Below are 12,500 nucleotides of genomic sequence, written 5' to 3' on the forward strand. Positions count from 1 at the left end.
TATATATATATATATATATATATATATATATATATATATATATATATATATATATATATATATATATATATATATATATATATATATATATATATATATATATATATATATATATATATATATATATATATATATATATATATATATATATATATATATATATATATATATATATATATATATATATATATATATATATATATATATATATATATATATATATATATATATATATATATATATATATATATATATATATATATATATATATATATATATATATATATATATATATATATATATATATATATATATATATATATATATATATATATATATATATATATATATATATATATATATATATATATATATATATACACACACACAGAATTCTGAGAAACTTTCTATAACTCGTATTATAAAAAAAAAAAAAAAAAAAAAAACGTCGTGTTTTGGTTTGACCACTGAATTTACAAGTGAGAGCGTCAACAAATGTGCTAGGCAAGACTCGACGGGTGACCCCTGGCAAGGGCCGGAGGGGCATCTACTGCTCGCCTCACCGGCAGCAGGGCCTCGCTCCTGGCTACGCGGCTTCAGCGAGGCGCGAGGCCAGACTGCCCAGGCTGGCTACGCAGGAAAGGCGAGGTTTCGGGTCGTTTCTTACCTTGAGCAGAAAGTTTTAATTCTGGACCGAGAAAATATTTTGTAACAATACTTACCATGTTTGGTGACCTTGTGAAATATAATGACTACCCACGTTACTCTACGTAGTAGATCTCCCTCCCTCCTTTCCTTCATCTCAGTTTCTAGGTCTAATCACGGTACTGACCAGGGGCAGTGTTGCCCTTCGCAGCCTCGCCTCCACCTGTGCCGGGAGGCTGCCTAGACCATCAGGACTTACCTTCGGACAGGTGCCGACCATACCTGAGACGCCTAGCTACGGCCTACCGCTGCTGCAGGACGCTCCGCAGCGTGGAGAACAGAGGAGCGCGAGTCGCGATGGTGTGACTGGCGGAAGTGGGGGGTTTGGAGACCTACCGTGGCGGTCCCCCCGGAGGGAAGGATCCCAGGAGAGAACCACGGTGATCTTGCCATACTGGTCCATGATCTTCCACACCGGTGCTTCATCGTGCAGGCCCAGGGTGTAGATGGTCTCACATACGATCTTGGGAATGGCAGTGATGGCTGCGAGTGGGAGAGCTCAGCGTTACCGAATTCAAGGAGCAAAGCGCTAACGGGGGCCAAATTGGGTAACAAATAAGATCTCTTGTTGAAAGACGCTATCTGTAGAAGAATTGTTGGCAGTCATCACTAGACCTACGGTAGAATTTGTCTCATCGCCCTTGACTCATGGACGAGCCAAAGACATGTTGAAGAGAGGAGGAAAAGTTTGAATGACGCCCTTCTATTTCTATTATAATGAAGAAAGAAAAACAGTATCGTCTGCTCTTCATGAGGATGTCAAACACTTGACTCTATCATGAGATGGTCCTCTGTCATGTTTGTTACTGTGAGAGACAATGTTCGATGATTATCTGTCCGTCCCCAAGTCGCAGATCGAGTCCAGAACAGGTATGTGTAAGACAGTGCATGTGGCTGGTCTGCCCCTCTGTCCTACCACCTTTATCCGCAAATGTCGCAAAAGAACATTTAAACACCTGCAAAATCGCTAAGTTTTGGTATCAAAGTTGAAAAAAAAAGAAAACTAAACTGCAGCATTGCCAAGGAAACAGATTCCATAGTAGAACTGAGGCAATAACAAAATTAAACTAATGACAAGAATACTCATAAAAATAGAACATCAGAACACTCATTTTCTGACCTTGTAAAACAATAAAGAAACAAGGAAACTATGAATGCAATCAATAGAAAGGTAACTCGATCCAGGCGATCATGCAAAAATACTGCTGATGTGTATCACGAGTCTATCTTCAATAATCCGTCGTAAATAAATGTGACTTCATATTATATGGTTTGAGAGTTCAAAACTTGTACAGCAACTTATAAAAAAAATCTATTAATTTTGGTGCAGCTCTCCCCTTCGCAAAAACTCACTTCATCCCGAGATTGTGCTCTTAGGACTACATTTAATGGGTTTATCGTCACCTTACTGTCAAAAGCTTATGAAGGTAGTCGCAGTGCTATATGGATGGTCACCTAGGGAAAAACATGTAAATCACACTCTAAGTCACCTCTTACAAATGCGTAAGATAATAAACAAATGAATACCAGAGTAAATAAAGGCTTAAGGAGTAACATAGGAATAATAAAATGAGAGAATTTTGGAAGTACTTGTAAAATTGATCCTTCTATCCAACTAGCACTGTAGCTCTGTGTGTCCGTCTGACTCTGGCCAAACCCTGAGATCCTGGACAAATTCTGTCATGTAACTAGATCCATTAATTTCTCTCATCTTTACTCTGAAACTCAAGAGTCAAAAAGTTAAGTGTGCAACTGAAAATAAGTCTAGTTTTGCGTTGTTTCTCAGGGTTTGTCCATCTTTATCACGTTGTCCAGTTATACATCCAGCTTTTCAGTTTTCTCTTTTTCTATGGTGATATTTCCCTCATGTTGCGAAAAAAGGTAATTTTTAATTGTGGGGAGGGAGAGTGTTGTGCTGTGGTGGGGGAGCGGAGAGGTGATGAAAAATTGATTGTCAGGCAAATATGTAAATGCAATAGACATCTCTCAATTCCGATGGAAAGTTGTGTGTGGGGCGGTGAGGGGAGGTGTATTGTTTAGTGACATTCATAAAAAATTTAAGACATTTAGATTAATATAAATTGCAAATAAGTTGAATGAACACCCAACGCAAGACTTGAGCGACTGAGTGAGTGGGTGCCGTGAACAGAAGCTGCTGAGAAGGGAGGGGGGAAAACAGTCCATTGATTCTTTACACTACATGTAAGGCTAATGGGTGAGGGGAGCGTGGCAGCAGATAAAATATTTAGTCATCGCAACATGGGGCCACCTTCCTTCAAGAGATGAGGTCAAACTATGAGAACTGGATGTGATAACCCTACTGTTACTGTCCGTGTGGTCGTGGAGGCAGGTGGAGTGGTCTGCCCAGGGGAGGAGGAAGATGAGGCAGTAGTCAGCATGCAGGGGAGTTGACAGGTACCAGCTGCTGCTTGCTCTCACAGCCTTGGTGCAGCAACACACGAGGAGAAACAAACAACTCGTATCTGCACCACTTCCAGAAAATGGTTGAGAACTGATGTAAGCAAGTCAGAGAAAACCACAGTAAATCTATGTCATTCAGATAATGCCGTGCAGAAGCTTGCATGCTATTCCAGTTTCTATGTATATACATAAATGTGTGTACTAGGTGTGGTTATAGTTTGTATATATATGTATCTGTACATATATATACACATATTCATATGAGACAAGTAACTTGAGCAGGCTTGTGGAGTACTGAGAGGGCACGGGGCGGCTGTAACCCCTCAGAGGTGGTGAACATTAGGGACTCGTCAGCAGGGCCTCGAGGAAGCTCAATGGGTCACCTCAAGCCAGCTTTGTTACGACAACTATAACTCTGAACATTATAAAACCTGATAGTTAATAAACTGGTGATGGAAACTTCTTGTTCCTAGGCACTTTATATCACAGGTAACAACAGTAACACGATAATGTTGCTCACACTGACCACAAGTTAGCATCTAGTTAACAGTTATAAATGCAAGGTTTATTGGGAGAGATAAAAACACAATGGATTAATTTTTTACCTGGTTAGTGTTAGCTACTCTAATTAGATCAATAATACTATGAAGGAGGCATCGTGGTTATTTAAATGGATCAGTTCATGTCATGGTAAACGAATCCTTCAAGGGAGTGAATCAGTAGTCAAATATGCTTATGTTATCAACGCTACTTAGAGCAAATACTGAGTGTGAGTGAAGCTTCGTGATTACCTGCAGGTAGGCTGGAGACCGAGGGCTGCCTTCTCCCTTTCTCGGCACAAAAACTCAACTGACGTTACTTACCCTCGTGCCAGAAACAGTTGGTCCACAAGTGTATCTAGTTAAGTTCTAGGCAAGGGGTCCCTAACACTCCCTACGAGGTGCGCACCGGCAGCAATGATGGCAAGGGACGTGTGCCGCCCACGCCGTAATTGTCTGGCGTCAACACCTCCGCGTACCCGGCACGGCACTCTCAACGACTGTGTGTGTGTGTGTGTGTGTGTGTGTGTACCTAGCTGTATTTACCTCGTTGTCTTTTACAGGAAAAGAGCTATACTGGTGCTGTCCTGTCTCCATATTTATAAGCATCCAGCTTATCTTTGAATTATTCTTTGCTTGTGCCAGTGTGTGTGTGTGTGAGTGTGTGTGAGTGTGAGTGTGAGTGTGAGTGTGTGTGTGTGTGTGTGTGTGTGTGTGTGTAAGCTAATACTAAAGCTATTGCTTTGACCGTAGTGTTGCATGTTGGTCTTTACCAAAATAACAAATGATGGAATTAGAATACTGAAATTATTTCCTTACAGCATTTAGTTATTGGTTAAGTAATTATATGCATACCATGAAATTATTACATTGATTTATCTAGGTTTATGAGAGAGAGAGAGAGAGAGAGAGAGAGAGAGAGAGAGAGAGAGAGAGAGAGAGAGAGAGAGAGTGTGTGTGTGTGTGTGTGTTGGTAATGAAGGCAGGGTTGCACCAAAAGCTCACGGCAAACACTTGAAGGTGATGCAGGAGAGTGAGGAAAGTGTGTGTTCGGAAATTATACAATGATTAAAGTTAACTTGACTTCACCCTGGCGGCCGAGTGTGGGTGTGGTGTGGGTGTGGCTTGCTCAGCGCCCAGGTCGAGGGCGTGAAAATGGAAAACAATGATCATTTAGTGGATAAATAATGTGTAAGTCACGTATGAAGGCAGAAAGGTAGTTAATACTGTAGCAATATGGAAACTTTAATTATGATTATTTAAAATTTCGCGAGTTTGTTACTTAAAGTTATATGATATATCACCACTTAGCAATAGGACACATAATTAGGCAAGGAAAAGGTGGTTAGAATATTAAGATGGACGGGTTTACTGTTAGTGAACATTTCATAATGAGAAGCAATGTTTACACACAAGTAAGCAACGAACAAGACATGTCAGCACCTTGTTTAGGCTGCACACCTTGAGCCACTTACGAGCACGGCTGTGTTTGGGGTGTCAGGCTGAGCCCCGATCCTGGACTTAGGTATTGCTGGTGTATGGTAATGGCAGTAATGGTCACTGATGGTAACATAACGTACTGTCCTGCACTACTGGGTCAGGTCCACTGTTGCCTTCATAATGGTACGAGTATGTGCAGCCATACTCTGCGGTGCACACATTTACGAACACTACCTCAACTCACACCTCTAACGCTAAACACAGTATATATATATATATATATATATATATATATATATATATATATATATATATATATATATATATATATATATAAAATCACGAAGATACATAACACTACCAAGTTCAGCAAGACTTCTATTCATTAAGTAATAGTATAGACAGCAATAGTAAAGCAATAGTAATAACACTAATGATGATACATAAAGGTAATAATAACAACAATAATAATAATGGTAATGATAATAATAATAATGTTCAGACATTCAGACAAGTTGGAGGAGGAGATGAAAAGAAACACAAGTGCATGGAGGTGAGTTTATTCCTGACTAGTTTCGCTGTATGCTTTTTCCCCTGAAGAAGCATATACAGCGAAACTAGTCGGGAATAAACTCACCTCCTCACCTGTTCTTCTCCTCCTCTAATAATAATAATAATAATAATAATAATAATAATAATAATAATAATAATAATAATAATAATAATAATAATAATAATAATAATAATAATGATAATAACAATAATAATAATAATGATAATAATAATAGCGACTGGTGAAGCCTAGGCAAGGCGTAGCACACCGCGTGCCGGGCGAGACTGGGAACGTCACGCTGACACGTGGCGAGAGAAGCAGATTAGTGACTAATTAGACTGATTTGGTAAACAAATCTACAAACAATTTAATAAGCAGAGTCTTAGAATATTTCATCCATCAGTAAAGATTTGTGTCTTTACTCCTTCACGTGCCAGCTGCTCTATATCAAAGGATGATCTGTACTCGTTGTTTGGATTGAAAGCCAAGTGTTCAGAAATTTTAAAAATGAATAACTATCAAAAATTGTAATAGTATTAGTAAATAATGGTAATGATGATAACTCTGCTACTACTACTACTACTAATAATAATAATAATACTATTACTACTACTACTACTTCTACTACTACTACTACTACTACTACTATTACTACTACTACTATTATTATTATTATTATTATTATTATTATTATTATTATTATTATTATTACTACTACTACTACTACTACTACTACTACTACTACTACTACTACTACTGATATTAATGATGATGATGATGATAATGAGAATAATAATCATACTATAATAATAATGATAATAATAATAATAATAATAATAATAACAATAACAATAATAATAATAATAATAATAATAATAATAATAATAATGATAATAATAATAATAATAATAATAATAATAATAATAATAATAATAGCATTCGTAATAGAAATAATGATATCAATGGCAATAGTAATAATAGATGCTAAGTTAACTATGTAATCTAAACGTTCATAAGGAAAGGAAGACACTACCGAGGACATACTGACGGAAACAAGACTGGACGGTGAAGTGGACAGTCAATGACGAAGGAAACAGAAGAGAAAAGACAACAAAAAGAAGAGACAGTGAAGGACAGACACAGACAGCGAAAGTAGTCAGTAGAGAGAGTAAGTAGAGCGGTAACTACCTTGTCTGAGCACCTCGACTCCCGCTGGGTACCAATGTTCACCCTGCCTGAGTAAGAGGAAGACTGTATTCTCTGGCAGGGTGCAAAAGTACTCTGGATCTTCGACCTGCGTTCCATCTGCCTCCAACACAACCTTTATCCTCACCTCCCCCAACTCGAGCTTCTCGCGACCTGAGGAGAGAACACCAAAGGCTTTAGACAAGGAAGGACATACAGACATACAAGGTAACAACAAACAAAGGATCAACCACTACTCACAATCTTTCATCCCAGGTAGGTCTGGAACTTCCTGCCTGCATCTGTCTTTCCCCTTTCCTATGACTCTTTAAAAACGGATGTTTCAAGACACTTATCCTCTAACTTTGAATAATCCCTCTGACTGTTTTCTTTTAGGATTGGCATCTCAGTGGTTTCCTTTTCTTAATCTATTCTACCTCAATTTTCTTGTAGGGCAGTGTCCATCATTCATAAAGAAAAAGTGATTAACAATGGTGCAGTCATGGTGAGAGGCTGAGTATCTTTCTTTTTTTGCGTTTTCTCTCAACCATAAGTCGTGTGATGTGTTAATAAGTTGTCAGTGGTCAAGATTTGCCAGGGGGAGGGGCGGGTGTCAGAGGATACCAAAATTTGAGTATGACATGCATGATGCAAAACAAAATAGGAGAAAGGAATTATACTAGACTTCTGACCACGACTGCACTGTTACGGATTACACTGATGGGTGATAACCAATAGGAAAATTGTAGATGAAGATAGTCAAACTCATACTGCAAATAGGAACTTTTAAATATCTAAAGGTACAATCGAATTGATAATCAGAAATGTATGAGAATGGTATGTGATTACAGAATCTTGTCTCAATCAACAGTGAAACAGATAACTCACCTTTTTCTATGAGTTCGTTGAAGCTGGCTACGACGAGCCCCTTCCGTACCTGGCGCCCGCTGTCCCATACCTTATATGGGCGTTTCCCCTTACCCTGCGGAGACAAGAAGGGTAAGAAGGCGGCAGGAGTCACTTGAAGAGGGAGAGGGCAAAGGAGTCTACTCTGTGGAGCATCTCGGGTGTGTTGGTGAAAAGTACTTAATGATCTTAGGTAAACATGTCAATGTGCTGGATGAATGAGACGTAATGTTACTAATGGGATATAAAGAGCTGTAATATGATAAAGAACTGCAACATTATGTGACAGAAGGGAAATATGTTTAGTTAATGTGGCTTTGCTAGATGGTATCTGGTGTTGTGTTCAGTACATAAAATGGAGTGTTGAAATATTCCTAACCTCAGACTTTTGACATATTAAAATAGGAGAATAGGAGAGGGAATAATAACAATAATAATAATAATAATAATAATAATAATAATAATAATAATAATAATAATAATAATGATAATAGTAGTATTAACAATAATGAAATCAACAACAAAAACAACTTAAATATATATAATGACAGACCACTGTTAAGTACAAGAAACCGTGATAAACGAGTTTGTATTAATACATCAGATATACATAAAACAGAGAAAAAATGAATGAAATCTGATGTAAATCAATACTACTAAATGTATGAAAAGAAACTAATAATAAGTGAATCATATGTACGAAAACCACGATACTAAATGACATTGGAGTTGATACAGTCATAAAGAAAAGGAATGAAGGGTTTTTGCTCTGGAAATTGTCACTTTAGGTAGAAGAACGAGTAACATTTCTACTTCCTAGCACACATGTTATTAGAGATTCATATTATCAACATCAATGGTCGGACTGTTAAATGAGTAACTATGATAAAGGCAGGTAAAAAAAAAAAGGACAACTGTATGAATAATGGGAAAATAGTACATTAGACTATTAAAAAATACGTGAAAACTCCTCTGGAAAAATGCAAAAAAATAGAAAAATTGAGGGATATACTTAAGATAAAGGAAAGGAGAGAAACATAAAGGAATAACTACGAAAAAAGAAAAAAAAATTGAAACCCTCCCAAAATCAACCAAGTCAATAGAAACGAAAAAGTCATAGATGATTTGATTGAAAAAAAAGAAAACACAAGCAAAATGACAAACGCAGCTTCATATCGTTAAGAAACAACTGGGAATCGGAAAAAAAAATTAAAGAAAAAAGTAAGACAGAGTAATAAAGAATGAAGTCTTAAAAATCTAAGCCATTTTTGGAAAAGTCTAAAAATAAAGCATGGAATAAAAATCATTCTTGAGGAATATGTCTAAAAAAAGAGAAATTTAAGAAAAGATTGAAAAAAAAAGTACAAAAGAGAACTGGAATGGAAACAACTGAAAAACAAAATGATTAACAAACGATAGAAAAAAAATAACCATGATGAAAGACTCTTGGAAAGAAACCTAAAAAAGAAACTGAGAAGAACACAATAAGAAAGCAGGAAAATGAAGGAAAAGGCCTGGAAAATGCTGGGGAAAATAGGAGAGGGAGCGAAACACCATATTCTGTAGTCACTCCCGACACGTCCCAGGTAAACGTATCAGAAAACGTGACTCAACCGTAAACTACAATATAATGCATCACCAAAAAAATCCACTTTCAGGGACATATATACAATGAAACACACCAGGAAACCTCACAAATAACATGACAAACCAAAGAAAAACACACTCACTGCATAACTCCCACGAGAGAGCCCAAAAAAGAGAGAAAGAAAGGGGAAGAGCGAGGAGGGAGTAAACAGTTTTCTCTACTCTGCTTCTCGCTGGCGATCAATAACAGCGTGAATCTCTCAGTCATACAACGTGGGGTAATCGATACAATTCCTTTAACAAATGACATACACAGACGATCAACGTGCTGCTATTGGAGGGCAAGGTAGTCTATGAGTGGTCTGGTTGACTGGCTGGCTGGCTGGCTGGCTGGCTGGCTGGCTGGCTGTCTGACTCCTACTTTCACGGAGAGGACCCGCAAGGAATCGATCAGAAGTAAAAGGGAGGAGCCCAGAAGGATTGTCAGTATCGAAAAGAGGGTATCTTGGCGCTAATGTGACTTGCTAGCAGTGGGCAGTGTGTGTGTTAGCTGTGAAAAGGTCTGGCAAGGAGGACGTGGTAGCGGGGAAGGTGCAGGGAAGTACAGCTTTGGCCAGAGAAAGGTTTCTGCTAAGGTAGAATGAGGTGGAGAAATAGGTAAGCATGTGATGTAGTAGGGGAACACACACACACACACACACACACACACACACACACACACACACACACACACACACACACACACACACACACACACACAAAGGACACAAGAAATAAAGAAAGGAGCAGCTCAGACGGCGCTTTAACAATAACATATAAGTAAAACAAAATAAGAATACAGAATCATCAGGTATTCCTCTCAAGCAATACAGAGCTGTGAGTGTGCTGTCAACATAACCTTAATACAAGGGTTACCACATTCGATACACTTAGATTTATTCTGACTCTAAATTCCTTAAAGGCTGTTCATCTAAGTTTTAAGGTCGATAACCTACTGAATATGAAAAACTATGACAAATCAACTTAGAAATGAAAAATCAACTAAAGAAAATTACAAAGAGAGAGAGAGAGAGAGAGAGAGAGAGAGAGAGAGAGAGAGAGAGAGAGAGAGAGAGAGAGAGAGAGAGAGAGAGAATAAAACTAACCAACTAGATCAACCAGTGAATAGATTGATACAGCAAGCGTGTTATGTCCTATGCATCTTTCTACAATGTACAGAAAAGAGAGGAGTTCACTGATGCCACACGCCCCTTACAGAGTATAAAAAAGAGAGGAACTTAGAAATATGTGAGATAAAGAATATAATTTCCTTCTTGAACAAAAAGTGAAATACGAAAGCTGGATCTGAGTTATTATTATTATTAAGTTTTTTTTTTCTTTTGCGTTGACATAAAAAAAACTATTAGTCATTATGTCTTCTTTTCTTTTTGCTTTATATAAGGTTCAAATTCGTTAAGGTGTTAATGTGTTTCCTTCAACGAATACCTCATAGCAAACGTTGTATGATAAATAATGCAACAGTTGATAAAGTGAAAAAGATTCCTTGTCTTTTGCAGCTTGAGGTAAAATACAATTAACCATGAAAGTCGTACTATTGGGAGTATTCTAACTATTTATCTTTTTGCGAGTATTCCCTTCTAGTCAATGATACTGATGACAGAGATGCGATGAATGAAAACCTCAACAAAAAATAACCTAATCTTACTGCGTCCATCGATATAGTTTCCCGCTCAACTTTGCTTTGTTTTTTTCTCTCCTCGATCTAGCCAAATCTCACTTAATTTTCTCTTCTGGCTATCATAATAAGCGACTGAATGAAGAAAGAAACAAGAAATCAACCTAACCTTATCGTCCATCACTAAAAGGGCTTCCAGTCAACGTTGCTTCACATTTTAACATTCCCTCCTTCTTGAGTTGGCAAATTTCCGCACCACTCTCTGCAAGCTCGCCCTGCCAGCATGATGCATTACCGCCACATCTTCATTACCCACGTACAGGATCATGCTGGATTCCAACATTCCACCTGCATACCACTCCTCTCCACCCACCTGTTTTCCTCCCACTCACCTCCGCGCACGCCACCCACGCTTTGATTAACATGATGGATATTCCCGCCTACTCCTTCCCTTCTTCAATTAGTCAGTGAGTACCGGCCGTTATATAGCTGGCTGGTGATCGGTTGTGGACATTTGGGTGGTGATTGATCGGTGAAGTGGTTGCAAAGAGAGCGAGACGCGAAGTGTGACATCAAGGTTCCTCTAAGACCTCAGGTTTAGGTTATAAATTATAGTGATATTAAAAACGATGAATAACACTTGGCCGCAAATTAGGTAAATCAAAGGAAGAAATTAAAAGTAGTGAAACAAAAACACTAATGATTTTCACACATTATAGAAACCAAGAGAGAGAGAGAGAGAGAGAGAGAGAGAGAGAGAGAGAGAGAGAGAGAGAGAGAGAGAGAGAGAGAGAGAGAGAGAGAGAGAGAGAGAGAGAGAGAGAGAGAGAGAGAACAACACTAGCTATAAATTATTATCACAACATAACCCACACACGTGTCTTCTTGGGGTTCCACATGTAATAACTGACCAGACTAATAGATGCAGGACAAGTCTCTTACTAAATTTAAAATCAATCATAAGCTTCTCTGACTAACCCTCTAGACTCACTACTTCTTTCCTCTCCTGATTTCTTCCTTTTTACCAGCGGAGAGCCAGTTTCCTCGGACACACCACTGACTTATGATACTTTGATAATTTAGCTCCCAATCACTCTGAGACACTTGTTGTTTCATTTAAGAACGTAAGAGCAGTTGTAGTAATCCAGCAGTAGTCCCGGTTCGAGCCACAGCTACCTATCCCCACCTCTCTTCTCTCACTATATTGCCAGTATTCAGAAACACTTTGCTCTCTTAACACAACTATCTTCCAAGGCCACAGAGATGACTAGCGGGATATTCAAGAGTGTTTCTACTGTTTGTAATGCAGAAATCTTGTTACTCTGCCTCTAGAACCGTAAAAATACCTTAAAAAACTCGTGTAGATTTAAATATAACCTTTTGAAATAGTGAAGGTGAGGCACAGAAGTGTTTGTGAATACGAGTCTATATCTCATCTTCCTGCAGCGATCTCTACTGACACGACACTAACAACTTGATCACTGAGTCT

General features: G+C 38.1%; 1 protein-coding gene across 7 annotated transcripts in view; it reads right to left on the reverse strand.

Moving 5' to 3' along the window:
- Nucleotides 1-12,500, reverse strand: part of LOC123506743 — a 36,304-nt gene that overhangs the window by 16,775 nt on the left and 7,029 nt on the right. For 6 of the 7 annotated variants that reach the window (XM_045259029.1, XM_045259025.1, XM_045259028.1 and 3 more), the window contains 3 exons: nucleotides 7,732-7,825; nucleotides 6,847-7,017; nucleotides 1,042-1,188 (listed from right to left, as the gene is read on the reverse strand). In XM_045259029.1, coding sequence (XP_045114964.1) covers nucleotides 1,042-1,188; nucleotides 6,847-7,017; nucleotides 7,732-7,825 — 412 coding nt within the window. The remainder of the gene's footprint in view (nucleotides 1-1,041; nucleotides 1,189-6,846; nucleotides 7,018-7,731; nucleotides 7,826-12,500) is intronic. The other variant, XM_045259030.1, reaches the window with a different exon arrangement.

The sequence above is a fragment of the Portunus trituberculatus genome, chromosome 20 (assembly GCF_017591435.1).
Source record: "Portunus trituberculatus isolate SZX2019 chromosome 20, ASM1759143v1, whole genome shotgun sequence".
Taxonomy (NCBI): Eukaryota; Metazoa; Arthropoda; class Malacostraca; order Decapoda; family Portunidae; genus Portunus; species Portunus trituberculatus.